General features: G+C 35.3%; 3 protein-coding genes across 6 annotated transcripts; 1 reads left to right on the plus strand and 2 right to left on the minus strand.

Moving 5' to 3' along the window:
* Positions 1-1,917: 1,917 nt before the first annotated feature.
* Positions 1,918-4,142, minus strand: LOC107750875 (dual specificity protein phosphatase 1-like). Its single transcript, XM_016566440.1, has 3 exons — positions 4,133-4,142; positions 3,857-3,993; positions 1,918-2,579 (listed from the first exon to the last, which is right to left on the minus strand). Exons 2-3 carry the CDS (start codon positions 3,945-3,947, stop codon positions 1,918-1,920), a joined length of 753 nt encoding a protein of 250 aa, XP_016421926.1. The 5' UTR covers positions 3,948-3,993; positions 4,133-4,142.
* Positions 4,143-7,888: 3,746 nt separating this feature from the next.
* On the plus strand, positions 7,889-13,629 carry LOC107750860 (uncharacterized). 4 transcript variants are annotated; one of them, XM_016566409.1, is made up of 6 exons: positions 7,889-8,198; positions 8,469-8,541; positions 8,684-8,814; positions 9,058-9,265; positions 11,149-11,446; positions 13,192-13,629. In XM_016566409.1, the coding sequence occupies exons 3-6, from the start codon at positions 8,783-8,785 to the stop codon at positions 13,578-13,580; spliced, it is 927 nt and encodes a 308-aa protein (XP_016421895.1). In that variant the 5' UTR covers positions 7,889-8,198; positions 8,469-8,541; positions 8,684-8,782; the 3' UTR covers positions 13,581-13,629. The 4 variants fall into 4 exon arrangements, with proteins under 4 accessions (XP_016421895.1, XP_016421897.1, XP_016421896.1 ...); XM_016566411.1 differs by having other exon boundaries at positions 7,889-8,038; XM_016566410.1 differs by lacking the exon at positions 8,469-8,541.
* Positions 13,630-14,527: 898 nt separating this feature from the next.
* ecd (ecdysoneless homolog (Drosophila)) lies at positions 14,528-20,750 on the minus strand. The gene is made up of 13 exons (XM_016566408.1): positions 20,627-20,750; positions 20,271-20,501; positions 19,982-20,184; positions 19,463-19,641; positions 19,176-19,368; positions 18,698-18,826; positions 18,156-18,281; positions 17,911-17,996; positions 17,275-17,381; positions 16,879-17,089; positions 16,723-16,790; positions 15,858-16,066; positions 14,528-15,764 (listed from the first exon to the last, which is right to left on the minus strand). The coding sequence occupies exons 2-13, from the start codon at positions 20,479-20,481 to the stop codon at positions 15,555-15,557; spliced, it is 1,932 nt and encodes a 643-aa protein (XP_016421894.1). The 5' UTR covers positions 20,482-20,501; positions 20,627-20,750; the 3' UTR covers positions 14,528-15,554.
* Positions 20,751-21,192: the final 442 nt, after the last annotated feature.

The raw sequence follows: 21,192 nt of genomic DNA on the forward strand, positions 1-21,192 counted from the left end.
TGCGCATAGTACAGTTCCTAAATCTCATTCCATTGGGCTCATCCTTCTGATGTGGTACTTGATACATCATACAGCTGTGTGTGAATTTGTTCTACAGTGTTTGCATACATATTTAGCAGTTTATACTCACACTGTATCTAATAAAAACATCCAACATATAGTTTTTTTTTTGTATAATCCATTAGGCACCCTTCATTAAAGAAAAAGTTCACCCAAAAACAATATTATGGATAGAGAACTCAGCTTGTGGATTACTTACATTACTTGTGAATTATTGTGTTTTTATTTCTCATTCTGACAGCACCTATTCACTGCAGAGGATCAAGTAAGCATGTGATGCAATGCTTTCTCCAAATCTGTTTTGATGAAGAAATAAACTCATCTACATCTTGGATGGCCTAAAGGTGAGTACATTTTCAGAAAATTGCCATTTTTGGGTAAACTGTTAAACCATGCCTTAAAAACCATGCCATAATGTGTCAATCAAGGTTGAATTGAATGTTATCTTGTGTATTTCGTAGCTGTTGCATAATGAATATGCACTGAAAAGAGAAGTCTCTGTTGTTGTTGTTTTTTTTCTTCCTGATGGATTTTTTTTTTCTGTGCAAAAAAGAAGTGGAAGTTTCTTTCTCTCTCTGCACTCTAACACTCAAAATTCTCTGTTGCTTCCTCTCATTTTGATTTATAACTATATATTATAAGTATACTTATAATATATAGTTATAAATCAAAATGAGACCTTAAATGAATACTCCTGCTGGTTTCAATTCTGACTGCAACCTTTGCTTTCCAAATTAACACTGAGCTATAAAAGAGGCAAACGTTTGTCACATAGCCTGAAGAATGTTTGTATGTTTGTGAAACCAGCACAATAGAGACACAGTGGAACGCATTTGTGTTATAAAGACAGTTTATTGCACTCTGTGCATAACTGATGTAAAAATATTGAGCATTTCAAAAGAATTTAAAGAAAATATGCTCATTTACAAAATAAAAATAAACATTTTTTAGCATGTTTTAACATGTTTTAGCACAATCCTTTGAGAGTTGTCTTCAGTGTTTTTTATTAGTATTTTTTTTTTAAATCAATTATGATTTCTTGTAATACTCCTGTCATTGCAACGCTAGCCAAACATCTGACTCTACTACTAAAATGAATTTGGCACATTCCCGTAAGGCTAATTCCAAACTTTTTCTTCTTCCCAGTCCTCAGTGTAAATCATTAAGGGCAGAAAAAGGTCAAACACTTCAGTCTGCAGCTGTGTATGTTCTGTGCCGTTTGTATTTACACCAGTGATTCAAACTTGTTTTTTTACTGACTTTATTGCCTTTTTTGGTCAATAGATCTCTCTCCTATATTGGAAGAATCTCAAAAACAAAACATTTATATTATTACAAACTAAACCTAAACTAGACACAAATAATTTTTTTCACCTTTAATCCCTCAGGCCACCGCACATCCTAAAATAAAAATAAAAAGCAAAGACAAAATTTTTTTTTTAAATGTTGTAATTACCATTCACTGTTTTGTACCTGTTTAAACAGTAAAATCACATCAAAAACAATGACTTTTCTGATTTTTTCCCCCTTCATCCTACCTGAATGTTCATCTTGCTAGTTTTGAGCACATATGAAATATTAGAATGATATTTGTCTTTCTTTGGCTTATGATGTATTAAATGTATTCTCTAATATTTCCTAATACATTCTATTATTCTTTTTTGTGGATAAGGCCATCCACAAACTTCCATTTGTGTTAGATTAATGGATGTTTGTGTTTAAGTCATCATATGACAAACAAAGTTTTTCTTCAGTCTGTCAAATTCTTATTATTAACCAAGATCAACACAACCAACTCTATAAGTCTGTGAAGAGGATTCCTTCATTTCATGTCACTGTATTTTCCTTCAGTATTTCTCAGAGACGGATGTCATCCAGTGAGGTGAGCCGTTGACCAAACAGCAGTTCCTCGTAGTCAGAGAGCTGACGAAGAAACCCAGCATTCGGGGCAGCGCAAGCTCGTCTTTCCTTCAGCCAACGAAAAGCATGTAGCAAAGACCAACGGCGATGCTCCATCAGGAATCCCAACGTCAGCACCGAGCTACGACTCCGTCCAAGGCTGCAGTGCACCAACACCCGGCCGCCTGGTGCCCCCGGTGCCCCCTGCAAAGCCTCAGCGATGAACCGAGAAGCTTCTGGAAAGGCCTGCCGAAGATCCTGCTGTGCGTCATCACTAAGCCGTAGCCAAAGATAACGTAAAACACTCGGGAAGGCATCCGAGATTTCAGCTGTGGCATTGACCACATGTGTGATGTGGAGGTTTTTGATGATACGGTAGTCATGTGCCTGCGAGGCAGAGCCCTGGTATAGCGCCCCCTCCAGGATTTCAGAGGGATAGATGGTGAGGGAGCGACGCTCTGACTCCAGTAGGACCATGCGAGGGGTGCACAGAAAGGGATAGAGAGAGTGAAAAGCAGAATAGCCCCCCTGGAGGATTACAGGGTCCATTCCCAAAGCACTCAGCTGGAAGAAACAGTGCTGGAGAGTAGGAGAGTCAGCGCGTGCCTCCTGACTGCCAACTAGAGCACAAAGCCACATATACAGCCATATTTATACATTATTATTTTAATATATTTATAATAATATTTGTACTTTATTGTATTTTTATTACATTATTTTAATATTATACATTATTTTAATATATTATTTTCATTGTTTTACACAAAGTTATTATTATTATTATTATTAAAGTCTAATAAAACTGCCCAATTAACATAATAATAGGTAAATAATACATTTTATAAATCATAAGGTTATGTTATATATTTATCAATTAAAACAACAGTATTATTTATAAATATGATTTATAATCTTTTAAAAAATAACCATAACTTGTTTTTGTTAAATTATTATTATTATGCTCACAAAGTTACTTAGAGTTAGTAAAATGTCTATCATGTGCACTATCAAAACAAAGTGTTACCTATTAAACTTGTCATTTATTCAACATAATATAATTGTATTTATAAATAATACTTTTTATAATAATTTATAAAGGTATAATGTCACATACCGTATATAACACATTTAAACATAATAATAATAATATTAATATAGCTAAATAAAACATTTCAATAAATTATGAGGTTATGTTATACTTTAAGTATATTTATCAGTTAATATTAAGGTATTATTATGAATATAATGTATAACCTTTTAAATAATAACAATAACTTTTTTATATGTGACCCTGGACCACAAAACCAGTCATATGTAGCACAGGTATATTTGTAGCGATATCCAAAAACACATTGTATGGGTCAAAATTATCGATTTTTCTTTTATGCCAAAAATCATTAGGATATTAAGTAAAGATCACATTCCACGAAGATATTTTTGTAAATGTCCTACTGTAAATATATAAAAACCTAATTTTTGATTAGTAATATGCATTGCTTAGAACTTCATTTGACAACTTTAAAGGTGATTTTCTCAATATTTTGATTTTTTGCACCCTCAGATTCCAGATTTTCAAATAGTTGTATCTCGGCCAAATATCCTATCCTAACAAACCAAACATCAATGAAAAGCTTATTTATTTGGCTTTCAGATGATGTATAAATCTCAATTAAAAACAAAATTGACCCTTATGACTGGTTTTGTGGTCCAAGGTCACATATTATTATCAAACTTATTGGCATTTATTGAACATAATATAAAGTATATTCATTAATAATACATTTATGTTAATTTATAAATGTATAACATAATTTTTAAAATGTATGATTTAGCTATATTATTATTATTAATCATTTTAATTAGGTTTTATTTTATTTATATTATAAAAATGTTATACCTGGACTTTGGCCTTCTTCAGCGTATAGCAGTATTATAGAAAACTCCTGCAGCTGAACACAGCTTATCAAACAGCCCAGTTCTGGATGCATCACCGTCACACTGGCACGGGCTGTGACCAGGTGACTCTGCTTATATCTGCACATGTACACACACACACACACACACACACAAGTTAGTTACCATTAAATTTAAAAGCCAGAACCATTCATGATCCTTTCATTGAATGTACATATCTATATATACATATGTATGTATTTATGTGTATCACTGTTACCTCTCTGCAGAGCGGCAGTTATTTTATTTATATTATAAAAATGTTATACCTGGACTTTGGCCTTCTTCAGCGTATAGCAGTATTATAGAAAACTCCTGCAGCTGAACACAGCTTATCAAACAGCCCAGTTCTGGATGCATCACCGTCACACTGGCACGGGCTGTGACCAGGTGACTCTGCTTATATCTGCACATGTACACACACACACACACACACACACACAAGTTAGTTACCATTAAACTTAAAAGCCAGAACCATTCATGATCCTTTCATTGAATGTACATATCTATATATACATATGTATGTATTTATGTGTATCACTGTTACCTCTCTGCAGAGCGGCAGTCCAGTATCAGTATATAATAGGGATCATGCAGTGAAGGTTGGCCCGCTTCAGCATTCAGGAGGTTGTATACCTGCTGTGGGGTCACATAACCTCTTTCTATATTTGCTTTTTCTGGAAGTGCAGGAATCAAAAGCTCTTTCACACAAAAACACAAGGAAACACACACACACAAAGTTATTTTAACATTTATCACAGACAGTTTCTACAGCAAATTAATGTACAATTAAAAACGTAGTCATTTTATTTATTTATTTTTAGAAAATTATTTTTATTAATGATGTATTATATGAGCCCATGTTTGATATTTCAACCAGTCTTTTATTTTAAAAAATGTATCTCATTGATATACACACAAGCAGTGATTAATTTTGCAGCGTCTTTATTCTTTAGGTATGTTGACCTACCTTCAGTGTTGTTCTGAGAGGATTCAATGACGTTAATTTGAGAAAGTTTGACTGTTCCATTCATCTCCCTACAGGGGGCGCTGTTCTGAACCTGTAGAGAGCCCCGCGAGCCAGTGGAGCCAACCAAACGACATTTATCAGCTCTGCGAGGAGAGGGAGAAGGGGGGAGGGGAGAGAATTCTAGCAATTGATGTGTAAACACTATGGCAAGCCTTTTTAACATTTAATCTGTAAGCCGTACTAGTATCTATTTTCATGGTACTAGTATCTATTTTTTAGATACTAGTATCTTTTCCATTAAGTACTAGTACTTAATGGAAAAGATTAATAGAAAATAGATACTAGTACGGCTTATAGATTAAATGTTACAACGGCTTTCCATATAAACACTCTATATTCTAGCTAATGTAATCAGCAGTTACACACAGATCCTATCAACCACCAGAGGACAAGTGATGCACTTTAGAGGCACATCAGGTGAAGTATTGACATTTATTATTTTCACAATTCCTTGTCAACGTCTGTTATTTTGTGAACAAATAATACTATCAGAAAGAAAATAATAATTATGTTATCAGATGTACTCACCTGGACACCACAATGCCCATGGTTTTGGATGGGAGTCATTCGGGACCGAAGCTCTCTCTCTCTCTCTCTCTCTCTCTTCTATGGGCCAAAAGGTAAGAGAGAGAATGCAACCATCCTGATACACACACTCAAACCAACACCATGCAAAATACACACTGCCTACAGCATTCCTCTGCTCCAATACATCCAAAATCTACCAAAAGAACTGGAATGTACGTAGAATTTTACATCCTTGTGGTTGTTAAATCGTTCTCCGCATGTCACTGTGTAAAAAACAACTGCTTTTTTTGTTTTTTCCCTTCCATTCTATTCTTTCCCTCCCTCTTTGTCAGGTCCTTATTTTAGTGGGTTGCCGGGGTAATGCGGGACTGTGAAGTGCTCTACATGAGCAGGGGGTGAGCTGGCCATGACAGGTCAGAGTGTCACACACAGACACTTCTGAATGAAAGTCAAATAACAAAATGCATATATATTTTTTATATAATACAAATAGTTTATTTATCATGCACCCTAATCAAATCCAGCCTGTATACTGCTATTTTTTATGGGGAATATATTCTTTAATACACTACCGGAATACACTATTGGAATAATTATGATTTTTTTTTTTTTTATATATTTTTAATTTTTAAGTATATTTTTTAATAATTATGAAGTTTTCATCCCCAAGGCTGCATTTATTTGATCAAAAATGTAGTGAAAACAGTAAAATTTTAGAATATTATAACAATTTGTTTTCTATTTTAATATATTTTAAAATATTAATTAAAAGATAAAATGCAATTCCTGTGATGGCAAAGCTGAATTTAAGCAGCAGAAAACCATTTCAACATTGATTATAATGAGCACCATTATTAATATTTAAACACTAATATTAATTGATAATAATTGAGCACTAAATCATAAATGACATTTTTAAAATAGTGAACAGTTCCTTTTAAATTGTAATAATATTTTACTGTTTTTTTTATCAAATAAATGTAGCTCTGTGTGTGCATTAGATGTTTCTTTACAAAAACATTACAATTCTTAATTATCCCAAACTTCTAATGGGTAGTGTATATGCTAGCTAAAAAAACACACATACAGCCCAAATAGAACGAAAAAAAAGGGGGTTTTCTAGAATATTTGGAATGACATAAGGGTGAGTAAATAATGACTTTAGGGGGGAACGTCCTTTCATTTATTGACCCACCGTCACTGCGCCATTCCACAGTACTATGATGTCACCAAATCGGTATGTTCTTACTGATATTTGACCTGATTAATAAGTGCTGGGTTGCCATGGTGATATTGCATTGACTGTCTGTTCTATGATTCTCACCAACCTGTTATGGATATAATGTGCTTGTTTGCCCTCAGTACATTTCTCTATTTATTCTGTGGATCCAGCTGCTAGCCACAAAAATACTCTCATATGTGCACACACATATTCAGACAGAAATGTTTGTCTTATTATTAGTAATTAATCATGGACCTAATGGATGTTTTATTTACACTCTCTATGTTGTAATGCATTCATTTTATCTAATTGGAAGCCATATTGACTTTCAAGCATAACATAAAATGATCCCTACTTTTAATTACCCAAAACAGACTGTAACAGCGTCCTGTGAATGATGGTTAAGGTGAGTCACTCAAGTTTAATCACTCTTAGTATGAAGGTAGGACAGCACATCCAAATTAAATTGGTCACTTTCTGTCTGCTGAGATGCCTTTATTGACCTTAATAAAAATCTTCTTTATACACAAATGCTGTCTGTGTAGTCATGTCTCAGTTTTGGGCAATTTATACTGTGAATACATAGTCGAAATGAATGGTGCAATTTTGTCATGTGTACTAGAACAAATTGTATTGAATATATGGTTTGTATACATTCATTTTAATTATTAATTACATTACTATATATGAACTAATTGCTTTTATGTACATAGCTGACCTTTAAAATGTCATATCCTTATTTTTTTCTATACATTTGTGCATTGTGTAGTTGGCATTACAAATGTTTGGTTATCAAAGCAATAAAGTTTATAGGTGGGGGGAGGGTGATTGTCATATACAGATGGCATCAGGTGGAACATTTTTGGCTGACAAATATGCCCTTCTTCTGTCTGTTTTATAAGGATACCGCTTCATTATATATCCAATAAAGAAACGAGAAGCTAATCATCTTAAGTAAATAACAGTATGAGTAAAACTATAAAAATTGGAGGTTCCACAGTATTTTTGATGTAGCCTGTATTCTACTACTTCTCAATATATTTTACTACGCCTAAAACACTTAATGTGTGTGTGTGTGTGCGTGCGTGCATGTGTGTGGTGCACAACAACATAAATGCGTCGTCGGTAAGAAAATATTTACCGAGCAACGTAATGAGCTTTCATGCTGCAAGGTGACGTATTCAATTATTAACTCCGCTTGTCCTTCTGCCCTGAGTCTGTCGCAGGTACAGATATATGCTCTCAAAGCACTCAAACGAGAGGTAACGGAAGGACTAAATCCAGGAGAAACACAGATTTGAACGGCCCCAGACAAACGGGTGAAAGTAAACCTCTCGTCGACGGAAGTTAGTTCAAATAATTCTTATTTTTTTCCTCTCAGAGTGAGATAATATCAAAGTCCACTTCTGCTTGGTCCCTCATGACAGAGACTGAACAGTTTTTTTCAGTCAATCCGTTGGCGAAAATACATAACGGAAAAACAAGATCTCTTGACGACCAAGAGATGTGAGTTGGTCTATATTATCGTTATTTTTCTTTTCTGTATGTTGTACTGTATGTTTTATTATTTATTTTGGTATTTTTTTCATTTATTTAGATACATTTAATTAAACTATCAAATGGGCTTACTTTTTTTAGGAGGCTAATGTTATTATAATCTGAAAATTAAAATGTTAAATTCTATTATTCTATTTTTCATGTTTTCTGTAAAAAGTTAAAACGTTTACAAAATTTTTGGACTTTGTGTTTTACGTACAATACTAATTTGAATTACAGGACAAAACAAGATATATGGCAACGTTTGTTGTGTTAATGGCTGAAATGAAGATTACATTGGGCAAAAATAATGGTCAGTGTATTCCATGATAGCCTATATGCTGCTGTTGATTTATTTATAACAGTTTTCTAAAATCTATATTAGAAGACTTTTGTTTCTAATAGTGATGGTGACATTGTTTTGGATTGTTTTGATACCTTGTGTTTGTGTGCAGGTAGTTTTACGTCCGTCCTCCAAACCCTGATGCTGTAAAGGGGTCAAAATTAATAATAATATTCCACTCCACCGGTCCTGGGGTGGGTGGACCGCTAGTATGGACCCCTGGCAAAATCTGGTGTCCAGATGGTAAAAACAAATTTATTTGTGACTGAAAGCTTTAATGAGCACAAAGCCTGGTTAAAATTTGTGAATGTGAATACTTGTTTGTTAATGTGCTGTGCATAGTAGCCATAAAATATCTCTCTATCATCAATGCTTGTGAGATTATACCATACTGCTTCAGTATCTTTAATGTGATATTCTTAGATTTAGGGGTAAAAATGTCTATTAAGGCTTAATCAATTTACTGTCTGTCCATGTGTGTTTCAGTTCGGCATGGTGGCAGATGCATACGCCACATGCTCTGAGAGCTTGTGTGTATGAAGTGTGTAAACCTCTGGTGCCACTTCTGCTGTGCATCGCGGCCCTGGTGGCTGTGATTGTGTATGCTCTGGCAGATAATCTACACAGTTTTGTAAGCAGGATCTTCATTCCCCAGTATCACTATCCTTATGCGGTGCCACTTGCATTCATACAGGTACTTTGCCCACACAGGTTCATCTTTATCAGTTATTTATTAGTTATGATCTTGAACATGCAGATTTTAAAGTTGCCTTACATAACTAATGATCAGAGGATTTTTCTAGCTTTCTAATCCCCTTCGGGGTCAGTGCAGAAAGCTCTGGCCAGTTTAAAATAAAAAAAATATTAATCTTTTAAAATTAAAAATAATTTATAAAATTATTATTAATTAAAGTTAAAAAGGGTTATTATAGTTAACTAAAACCAATAAAACGGGAATAAATATTTTTTTTTAAATTTCAGCTAGTTGCCTAAAAAAGATATCATTTTAATTTAAAACTTGATATACTAAAATAACTATAACTGAAACTGAAAAAAATGATATAGATAGACATATTAAAAAATACTAAACATGACAAAAATACAACAAAATTTCAGAAACTTTGACAGAATTAAAATGAAAATATTATGATTCAGAATATTAATAAATATGATGATGCCCAAATGATGCTATAAATAAAATCTCAATAAAATAAAGTTTCAAAGCATCTGATTGAATTAAATTGAAAAGATGAGTTTTTTAGGCAAAGTTTAAAAAGCTCTCAGTTATTCAAAGAAATTTTGCAGTATGTCTAAGCTGCTGTTTCATACAATGAAAGTTAAAGGGAAACTCTAATATGTTCAGAAAAGTGGCATGAAAGTACTACTTACAACTTGTTTGCTACATTCCAAGTTTTCTAAAGTCACACAGTAGTTTTCTTTCAGCCAAGCTGTTATTCAGTGGAAAACTTTCCATTCAAACATGAGATGTCAAGGTGTTTTATGCCAGGATTATGTCAAGTGGACCATTATTTAAAGTCCTACAGTAATTTGCATATAAACCATATCATCATCAGCGTTACATATCTCTCAGTGTGTACATAGATTATTTGTAGGGTGTAAAGCACAAGACTGGGCAGATCTCTGATGAATCATTAGGTGTGTTACATGTGATCATTTGACTAGTGCTATAAACTGGTGGAGTCCTTTTACTGTTTGTGTTTGAATGTTATGGCTGGGCTATATGTTTAAAATGCAGACGGGATGTCAGCAGCTGACAAATGGAAGATTTTAGATTAAAATGTATATCTACAGCGGGGTCAAAGTCTGAGAATACTAGTAAAACTATCAGTTTAATAAAAGTACAGAACATCTTAGCATTTAGGTCGTCTCTCTTTTGCTTTAATTACAGTAGCATGTGAGCTGCATGAGCTCCACAACCATAATTTGACATGATCCAAAGAGCATCTTGAGCTTGTGACCATCTCTACAAAGAGTCACATGATCAGTGTCACAAATTGTTTGATTATTGACCTAGAAACAGCACAGAATCTTACTCATTTTGCATTATAAAGATTCATAATTTCAAAATCTTAATACTTTATTTCCAAATTGAAATGAGATTTTCAATCCCAGATTTTCAATCCAATCTCAGATGTTTGGATCCTGCTCTACTGTATATATAAGAGAAAATGTAGATTTATTATGCTGTAATTGTTTAACAGTTTTTAAAAATTCTAACTTTTTTGCAGTTCACTTGCACAGTTCAGTAGGATTGCAGTGTGACAAATATTCAGTGTATTAAATGTGGTCTTAAAACTGCATGTATAATAATTCTAAAAATGGTAAAATGTTGTTTAAAGTAGTGTGATACAGCTGTTACTGCTTAAATGTCATGTTATCATTTGTTATGTTTATCTATGCTCTGAAAGTGGTTTTCTTAGGTACACAATGAAAAGTCAGCGGTATATGACTCTGGGCACTGGGCACTCTGATTTATGGCACTGGGTATCACGTTTTAATCTCCAGTGTGTTTTAGGCTTGTTAAACTTCCTCTTGCTTTTGCTTCCTTCCCTTCAGGTGTTTCTAAATCTCTTGGCACTGCTAGCTTTGCACGGCGTGGGTCTGATCCACCTGAAGCCTTTTTCACTGAGGCTGGGCGAGCGTTTGTTTGTGCCGGCGGTCTGTGGGAGCATCCAGTGCATTCTGGCCATATGGGCTGAAGCCTGTTCCCACTCTGGCCTGTACCCGCTAGTCGCCCGCTTCCTCCCAATGGTCAGTCTGAGCTTGGGTCACCTGTTTGCACTGAGTATGCCAGGCTCCATCCATGTCTCCTCCCTTTTGACTGTGCTCACTGTCGCCTCGGTTACCGTCACAGGTACACTGTTCACTTTTAATTAGATGTGTTACTTACCATTCTTTGCAACAGTCGGGTTCCAGAAGTAAAAATGTTATTCATTTTCTCCATAGGGAATTTTTTTTAATCATAGCATATAAACCTTTAAAGGCTGAGCTGTTGTGAGCTCCTAAGTTGTTATCTAGCTTACGTTCTAAGAAATTTGGCTGATGTTTTTGCAAGGTTCTCTCAAAGTAATGAACATTATTTCAGTATCATTAATAGAAGGTTTGTTAAAAGTTGTCTGGTCTTTAAGAATATTCTCAATATGTCAGCACAAAAACATTATACAACATTCATGAATCATAGTTTCTGAAATTATTTAGTTAAATGTTAATCTAACATTTTTTAAATGATACTACTCAATTCAGTACGTTCAGAGAACACTCAAAAGTAACGTTCCAATAATGTTTGCAAAATTAATATTTCCTTAACATTCATAAAACATTTATAAAGCTCGACATTCTGAAGATTCAAAGAACATAATTGTAGTTTAACAGCTGAATTCATGATGAACTACATTACCTATGATGCAGTGCAGAAAATTTCATCCAATGAGCTTGCTATGAATGCCCTTTTTTATGAAGCACCACAAATGACATAATCGTTTCGATCTCCCTACAGCCGAAACAACAGTACAAACACTGTAAATAAATGGTTTTATATTTCACCATTCTTTTAAAGGGGTCATATGATGTTGCAAAAAATAAAATTTGGTGTATTTGGTGTAATGAAATGTGTTTATGCGGTTTAAGGTTAAAAAAACACATTATTTTCCACATACTGTACATTATTGTTTCTCCTCTATGCCCCGCCTTCTGAAACGCGTCGATTTTTACAAAGCTCATCGGTCTGAAAAGCAAGGTGCGCTCTGATTGGCCAGCTATCCAGTGCGTTGTGATTGGCCGAATACCTCAAGCGTGTGAAGGAAATGTTACGCCCCTTACCATATTGTGATGCCTTGTCCCGGCCGGAGCGACGAGACAAAAACATTAAAACCCATTATAAAGTATTTGTTGCATCCAGTGGGGACATAATTACGGATTATAATGATATACTGTCTTTTTACGCGTTGCATCGTGCCGCTTAAAAATAAAACCATGTCTGCATTTGTGATCGGAGAAATGACAAACTACAAACGCTACTCTACACTGCTCAAAACTCGCGTTTGAATCGTCAGTGGCAAATTCTTTAAATATAAAAAACGTGCTTACAGTCTGTGAGTCAGAACAGCCGGCATTGTAGTCTACTCTACCAGGATCAGAAAACAGTCCTCCATAAGAAAATTTTAAATCGCATCATATGACCCCTTTAATTAAATTATATCACCTGCAATGGTTCCTGGGATTGTAGTTCTTTCCCTCACTAAAGCTGTCAAAGTCACTAAAGTACAGTCTTGTACCTTTGTCATTCTGTATGAATACTTGAATACTATTTTGCTTCAAATATATTGTGATTCACCTTGTAGCTGGTTGGTTTGGTTTATAGCTTATAATGCTTTACCGAAGACTTTTTAAAAATCCCTATGGGGAAAATCAATGGAAAAAAAATACAACGGAAACAACAGTGCTAAAAATGCCCTCTGTTGTGAAATTTACTAGCAATTTCTGAGTGAAAATTGTTTTTACATCAGGTTTTTTTTTTCAGTGCATGATGGCTTAAAATATCTGTGAAAAGGAATATGCCATTTTTTAAAGTTATTAATCGCATTTGATTTCTCTTTTCAGGATGTAAAGGACTTCATGCGATAGAGCCGCTGGAGTATATCTACTCTCCCCTTAACCTTGTCCTTCACAGCCTCTCTCTTGCCTGGCTAGCCAAAGTCTCCCAAACAGAGCGAGGCCATGCCTCAACCTTTGACCTTTACTACACTCTGACAGTGACACGTACCCTCTTGTTAGGGTTCCTGTGTGTTTTGCACCCTGATGGACCAAAGGCACTGATGCATGGCAACTGGCACAGTCTGCTGTTTCTGGGATACATGCTTGGAATGTTACTGCTGGGTGCTGTGCAGCTTCTCTTTGTGGATGTAACAGCACTGTATTTTTCTGCTCTCCCAGCAGCCATGCTGCATGCGACCAGAGGGCTGGTTCTGCCCCTGTTCAGTCTGCTATAGGACATACGGACCAATCAGAGTGTAGATCATTCTGAAGAGGAACCGTTTATGTAGAGCAGGGGTGGGCAAACTTGGCCCTTCCAGGCCACTTTCCTTCAGAGGTTAGCTCCAACCCTAATCAAACACACCTGAACCAGCTAATCATTGTCTTCAAGACTACTAGAAGGCTACAGGCAGGTGAGTTTTATCAGGGTTGGATCAAATCTCTGCAGGAAAGTGGCCTGGAAGGGCCAAGTTTGCCCATCACTGATGTAGAGTAACCAATCAAATACCTGATCAATCAAATACATGATTGATGATAACAGTATTAAAACCAAATTTATAGGCATGACAACCTCATGTTAAGATAATTATAATTAATTAATATGGTAATGCTACCAGTTAGCACTGATGTGCGACTCCTTTCTTCGCTTGCACTGAAACTACGACACAACTATGACACACATCCTACAAATGGGGTGTTTTCATGAAGGAGCTGATACTTAAGTTCTGGAATTAAATTATTAAAGGTAAAAAACAGGTCTCTCAGACCAGCTTTTTTGTACAGGCTATATTATTATTTTTATGTCTCAGCTGGAAGTTCTGAGAAAGAAAAAAATATATTTTTTTTTGCAAAAAAGAAAATTAAGCCTTTTTTAGGACCTTTAGGGTTTGCATTGCAATGTAATTTTCATGATAGTTTCATAAATAAACCACAGTTTCATAGTGCAAAATCCTCATTCTAATTACTGCAATGCAAAAATGAAGTCATGGTTGTAGCCTATTGGTTGTACTGAGTTTAACTTATGCCTTTATTTTACGCTTTTATTTTTAAAAAGTCATGAAAATGACAAACATCCAGATGAATTACAGTAAAAAGAATGGACAATGCGCTTAATTGCCATGAAAATAACGACAAAATACAAAAGTAATGAACCTTAAAGGCCGTAAAAAGACCTTCATTTTTAATGCAAAATATATATATTTAAATTTTTTTATATTTTGAGGGTGAAATATGATCTAAGCATGTTCTTGACAAGCTTTGTGAGAGTCACCTAAGTATGCCATTCCTCTTACAATAACCTTACAAACTTAGACCAGAGGAGCCCTTCACTGCATGGTTTCTAGAAATATAAACTATAAGCTATAAAGGGATATAAACTGCAATACAATGACTTAAGACTATTACAGTAGTAATATATTATTTAAATAGAATACCTGTGACTCATGTATTTATTTAGCTCCTAATATACAGTACAAACTACAGTATTATTGTTAATGTTTGGAGCAAATAAAACATATTGATGAGGTCCTACCTAAACTAGTGTTTCTGTTTTCTTCTCATATTTTGGTATAAATAGAATTAGAACATTTCCAGCACCTTTTCTTTATGATGTAAGCGGTACATAACGCACAGATACAGATCACACCTACTACGCATTTATATTGTTACCAGCGTAGGCCAGTCTGCCCAAGCAAGAATCATGAGGGTAAAAAAGTTCTGAGGCTTTGCTTCTAATCAGGCATGATTGATTTATCTGTAAAGACTTGGTTAATGTTACACGAGCATGCAATTTGTTTAGTTTATCAGTAATGTCAGCGTAGATAAGCACTGTGAAATATCGCCATTCCTTTTCTATGATAGATGCATACTTATCGGTTTGATTAATCTCAAATTACGTAATCGTAATTTATGAAACATCTCAGAAAATATTATCTTTATTCAAAAAGATAAAATAATATTTAATGGAGAACAACATGATAAACAACATCTTATCAGAGAATAAATTCCCAGTTAGTTTTTAGGGAAGTGCTCTGTGTTGAAAGAAACGCCAATTTTAGGATGTAATAATTCACAGTTCAGTACTGGGTGTGGAGCAGAACACCATAAATGTAGCCACCTGATAGAGGAACAGTTGATGTGCACTAGGTGAAGGAACACTGAGTGCGTGATAAGTCTCTGTGAGTTGATTTTTCCCACTTTAGTTTGACGTATCAGGACTGATCTGCGTCAGGTGGGATGTGGATGCCTAGACTCTGCAGTAGGTTAGAAGCAGGCCCAGCAAGGCCGGCCTGAGAAGCGAGAGACTCCAGTAAATTTGAAACCAGGTTGAGATCCACATCAAGCGGTTGGATTTCTTCCTCAACAAGCTCTGACCTTGAGGTGGATGATGAGCTTTTAGATTCATCTGCTTTATCACTGGCCTAAAAGGAAATGGAAAAATAAATAAATCAATAAAAAAAAAAAAAATTCACAAGGTTATGTGCACAGGATAAACAACATCTGTGGAGACTCACTCTGTTATTCTGTGTAAAGCTTTTGCCAATATTTGTGCTTTGCAGTTCCTGGTCCATTTCATCCATGTATTTCCTCAGATTGTCCAGCGCCTCGGCACCTGCCTGCTCCTGAGACTCGCCATTCTGCACTTCTTCATCATCGTTGACATCATTGCCTTCATCATCATCATCCTCAAAGTCGTCAGAGTCTAACTCATCATCCTTACTTCCTGTAAAACAGGAAGTGCAAATTATTAGTGCTTTTCAGGTAGTGCAGATTAGCAGTTAACCAATATATTTTGCATTTGTTAGTTACTACCATAAGCAAAAAAGGTTTTTCTATTTGGCCAATGTATCAGAAATGACAGAATTGACAACGTAAAATTACTTTATTTGTGAAAAATATTATAATGGGATTACAGACAGAATAAAGAAGTTGCCATATGAATAAATGTTTATTTTACGGATTTATTTTTCTTTTTTGGTCAAATTATTGTCTTTAAATGTATTCATTCTTTTATTATTTCTAATTTAGTAAATATTATGAGAAATAAATATGAATTTCATTTCAGCAACAGGCATGTGTTTTTTCCATTATCTCTAAAATTAAACAATGTGATATCATATACATTGACTTTATATCAGCCATCATGCTCTGTAAAATATCATCAGCAATAAAAAAAAAAAATCAATACTGGTCGGCCACCAGTGCAGACAATTAAATTGGGCATAAAAATAGGCATAAATCTGATTTCTAAATAAAATTACAAGGAGTTCAGTAAAAAAAAAAATAAAAAATCAGCTTTAACAAAAAAAGAATATACACTTTTTTTTCCAAAAGTGGGATTGATTTAAATGGTCTAATTTCTCTGAAAATCAAACTCACCTAGCAGTCTATCAAGTGCACTGGTTACTGCATCTGGATCATAACTAAAGGGCTCAGCCAGACAAGATCTGAAACACAATTCAGGACAAAGAAAGACATAAATTATCATGGTGAATAATAACTGAAGTATTGACAGTTCAGATGGAATATCATTACCTGGGTATTTCAGCTCCTTCATGAGAGGACATGGCATTGATGAAGTTCTTCATGCCTTTCGTTACAGCTATGAGACTGTAGCCAGCCTCTTCCTCCTGCAGCTCCTCATCAGGTTGTGGCGTCTTGCGAGTGCCATCGCTCACCCCTCGACCTCCTCTCTCCTCAAGCAGCCTCTCCAGCTCCTGAGGTGAGATGTCTAACCACGCATCGCCTACAGGGGGCGATTGAGAGGACAACACTATTGATTCCGAGAAGACAGAAACCATTTTTGTGTTCGATTCACAGTCTAGATTCACTTTCAACAAAAGCAGTGAATCAATTATACTAGATTACACTCAATATTTGATGCCAATATGTGCAGCACACAGAGAAAACAGTATCAGACAGAATACATACTGTCCTCTGGTGGTAGATGTGCCTCTTGATTTTTTAGCTCTTCCAAACTGTAGGAGGCATCCTCCAAGACATTCATCACCTCTTGACCAGGATTCTGAATGTCAGGGCTTGAGAAAGAGTAACATGAGACTTACACACTACTGTTGAAAAGTCATTTATGCTCAACAAGGTTGCATTTCTTTTATATAAAAAAAAAAAACAGTAGATGCAGCAATATTTTGAAATATAATTAAAACTCAACAAATGTTGTCACATGGTCCTTCAGAAATCATTCTAATATGCTGATTTGGTACTAAAGAAACATTTCTAATTATTATCAATGTTAAAAACAGTTGTGCTCTTTAATATTTTATGGAAACTTAGATAAATTTTTTTCAGGATTTTTTAATGAATAGAAAATTCGAAAGAACAGCATTTATTTGAAACAGAAATCCTTTGTAACATAAAACACCTTTGCTGTCACTTTTGATCAATTTACTACATCCCTGTTGAATAAAAAATTATTAATTTATTAGTGACCCCAAACCATAGAACTACACGTACATACCAGTACATTTACACACAGATAAAGTCAAATAAACTTGATTTTGAACTGTGACGATGAACAACAAATAATAAAAAAAAAGTCACTCTCACCGGTGAGTGCTGGTTACAGACTGTCTGAAGAAACTCTCTGCTGATGTCATTAGATCTTTGTATCGAACGGATCCTTCTAGTTCACCCTGGGTTTACAAAAATACACAAACACATAAGCAAAAACACATCCACACACATACAAAATGAAAGAGACGTTTATGTTTTATTAAATCGTTTCTCTCAAGCAAAGGAATCTTTGCATCATCTGCTTCATTTGAGTATTTTGAACAGAAACTCTTTCCTACCTTAAAATATCCATTATTTTTGAGACTATCTAAAAAGCCTCTCCATAGTGGGTTACTGCTGACTGAAGCCTCTTTCTCTGATGAGGATGGTCCACTCTTGGAGCACAGGATTTCAAAGCCATGGGCCTTAGACATGAACAGAAAAAAGAACACTGCGCTATAGCAGAGGTGTAAAGTATTGGAGTAAATGTAATTAGTTACTGTACTTGAGTATCTTTTTCGATACTTTGTAGTTGTACTGAGTATCAAAGATATTAGCAACTTTTACTCTCTACTTCACTACATTATTGAATGAGTATCTGTACTCTTTACTCCACTACATCTTTTACTCAAGTATGGTTTTTAGGTACTCTTTACACCTCTGCGCTATAGTTACAAAATGATTTGTGTGAAAAATCACATTTCTGAACATATTTTAAAAATCCACTTGTAAAATACTTGGGAGAAACAGATGTTCATCTCTGTAAGATTAAAACCTGCGTGTTAATTGTCAGCTTTCTCCATACATGACTGGAGAACAAGATAACACATAACAAACTCACCAGTTTCATTCCCAGCTCATGAGCTCTGTACTGGGGATGAGAGCGGAAGGGAAGCTTGAAGCCACTCCGCCGATCTGGAACAAAACTCTGTTGTTGCAGCTGTGCATACAAGCAGCGTGTAAACTTTATCTACAGGAAAGGGGGAAGGGAACAGTTTCATAGCTACATCAGGTTGAATGTACACTATAATTCAAAAGTTCGGGTGTGGTAAGATTTTGTTTTAATGTTTTTTGTAAAACAAATCTCTTACGCTCACCACAGCTGCATTTATTTGAGAAATAAAAAGAGTAATATTGTGAAATATTGAAAACTGTTTTCTATTTTAATATAGCAGTAATATCTAAATTGGTGTTCAGGGAGCATTTTTGCAGTTTTGCTGCTTAGTATTTTTGTGGAAATCAAGACGGGTTTTTTTTCAGGATTCATTAATGTCTCTTAAAAACAGCATTTATTTGGAACTAAACATACTGCTTCTTACTGATGTCATAACTCTAGTGTCAGGAGGAAACGTGCGGAAAGTTCGACAGGCCTGGAGGTCAACAGGGTCACGCAGATAGAAAGCAGACACGGCAGGGGCTATTAGGTCAGGCCTCCTAGACAACACCACAGCAATGCCCGCAGGCACATAACAGTGAACACGGTGGAAATTCTGCTGGATTTTATCTGGATACCTGCACACATATACAAATGATTATGGAGTACAACCTAAAAAAAACATACAGAAACGATATAAATACTTATTTGAAACAATATCATCACTCTCACCCATCCAGCCTCCTGGCTAGAGCTGAGCGTATGGGCTGTTTGGCTAAACAGCTCTCAGTGTGTGAATGCAGCACCTCTAGAGCCTGACCCACAGCAGGCACTGAGTTTCTGGCCCAGCCAACCTCTCCAGAATGTGTGCGGTTGGGTAATATATGCAGCTCTCCCCGGAACAGAAACACCTCAGAAAGACAACAACAGAGAGAAAAAGTGAACAGCCAATGGGAACAGCGTATATATACACGTCAGGATGATAACAAGAACAACTTTACTTTTAAAAACCTTACTTACTTTTGTTGTTTTTTTTCCTGAAAATGATAACATCCAAAAACTGTGGTGTGATATCAGTGCTGGTATTAAATCCAATGCTTACACATCACAGCGAAAGATATATGACAATTCAGACAGATGCTATTTCAAAAAGATTACCATACTTGTACCTGAAGGAGTACCATGGTATTGCTATATTCAATAAAACATTATAATATCATTTTTTTACCAATTTAAATGTCCAATACTAACCCTGTTTTCACTGCTGTCTGGGTCCAGCCACTTTGGCAGGTGTTCAGCTGCTTCAATCAGAAGAAACTGTCCATCATTATCATAGACAACAGCAGCTACATCACTAAAAGTTTGTGTGATGTGTTTGAGCAGGTAAACGATGAACCATTCGTCCTCCACATTATCACCGAACTGAGTAACACCGCCCAGGTGCGCAGGCACATCTATGGAGTGTAAAAGAAGATAGTTTTTGGTAACTTAGTCACATGTACACTCTCTAGAACTGCAAAACTGATATACATATGCATACCTTTCTCAGGGTGGTATCTTAGATTGAAGGCTTGATGTTGCCAGATGTACTGCACCAGAAGAGGGGCGATCTCAGCGAGGATGTTTTGCAGGATCTGCTGGAGGAATCTCTCATGAGCTTCTGCGTCTGATGGGTCAGGATGAACCAGAAAAAGCTGATACTGGACTGCGTCTTCAGGGATAGAGGGTCTTTTTAAAAAATCCATATTCATGTCTCATTATACCCTGAAAGCTGGAAGGGAGCAGCATAGGTCAGTGTCACTAGATTCCTGAAACGTGCCTATCGAACGCTATACACCACAGAAATTACGCAGCATGTGAAATATTTGTTTATACAGATAAGAGTCTGGATATTACCTGTGATATTTTAATAGTTATGGGATAGCTTGATCAATAAACGCGTAATAATGGCGATCATGTGGACAGCTTGACATGTTTCGGAGCTTGAGCTCGCGGGATTTTTCCGTACACGCCCCGGAAGTGTCGTAGTTTAGCATACAGGTCCTCAGTTCAAAATAAGGGTCACTTTGAGCTATTTGATCGTTTGAGTTTCTCACAAAATATGAGTGAATATATATATATATATATATATATATATAATAACTGAAATTTTGAAAATAAAATACCGCTGAAGAGCTATTCAAATATAATAATAAATTAATACTTTTATTAATCAAGGATGTATTAAATTGATCAAAAATGGCAATAAAGACAAAAAAAAAATCCTGTTTCAAATAAATGCTGTTCTTATGAACTATTTATCAAAGAATTCTGAAAAAAATTTATCATGGTTTCCACAAAAATATTAAACAGCACAACTGTTTTGATAATAATAAGAAATGTTTTTTGAGCAGCAAATCAGCCTATTAGAATGATTTCTGAAGATCATGTGACACTGAAGACTGGAGTAATGATGCTGAAAA

The sequence above is a fragment of the Sinocyclocheilus rhinocerous genome, unplaced genomic scaffold, assembly GCF_001515625.1.
Source record: "Sinocyclocheilus rhinocerous isolate Xijiao unplaced genomic scaffold, SAMN03320098_v1.1 scaffold392, whole genome shotgun sequence".
NCBI classification, from domain to species: Eukaryota; Metazoa; Chordata; class Actinopteri; order Cypriniformes; family Cyprinidae; genus Sinocyclocheilus; species Sinocyclocheilus rhinocerous.

Bases quoted from the DNA above. Each gene is read 5' to 3' on its own strand.
- ecd (XM_016566408.1), bottom strand. From the start codon at position 20,481: ATGAATATGGATTTTTTAAAAAGACCCTCTATCCCTGAAGACGCAGTC. The intron at 16,067-16,722 runs GTGAGTTTGATT...CCTGTTTTACAG, and splicing joins TGCACTTGATAGACTGCTAG to GAAGTAAGGATGATGAGTTA. The intron at 15,765-15,857 runs GTGAGTCTCCAC...ATTTCCTTTTAG, and splicing joins GCTTTACACAGAATAACAGA to GCCAGTGATAAAGCAGATGA.
- LOC107750860 (XM_016566409.1), top strand. From the start codon at position 8,783: ATGGACCCCTGGCAAAATCTGGTGTCCAGATG. The intron at 8,815-9,057 runs GTAAAAACAAAT...TGTGTGTTTCAG, and splicing joins CAAAATCTGGTGTCCAGATG to TTCGGCATGGTGGCAGATGC. The intron at 9,266-11,148 runs GTACTTTGCCCA...CCTTCCCTTCAG, and splicing joins TGCCACTTGCATTCATACAG to GTGTTTCTAAATCTCTTGGC.
- LOC107750875 (XM_016566440.1), bottom strand. From the start codon at position 3,947: ATGCATCCAGAACTGGGCTGTTTGATAAGCTGTGTTCAGCTGCAGGAG. The intron at 2,580-3,856 runs GTATAACATTTT...TTTGTGCTCTAG, and splicing joins TGAAGAAGGCCAAAGTCCAG to TTGGCAGTCAGGAGGCACGC.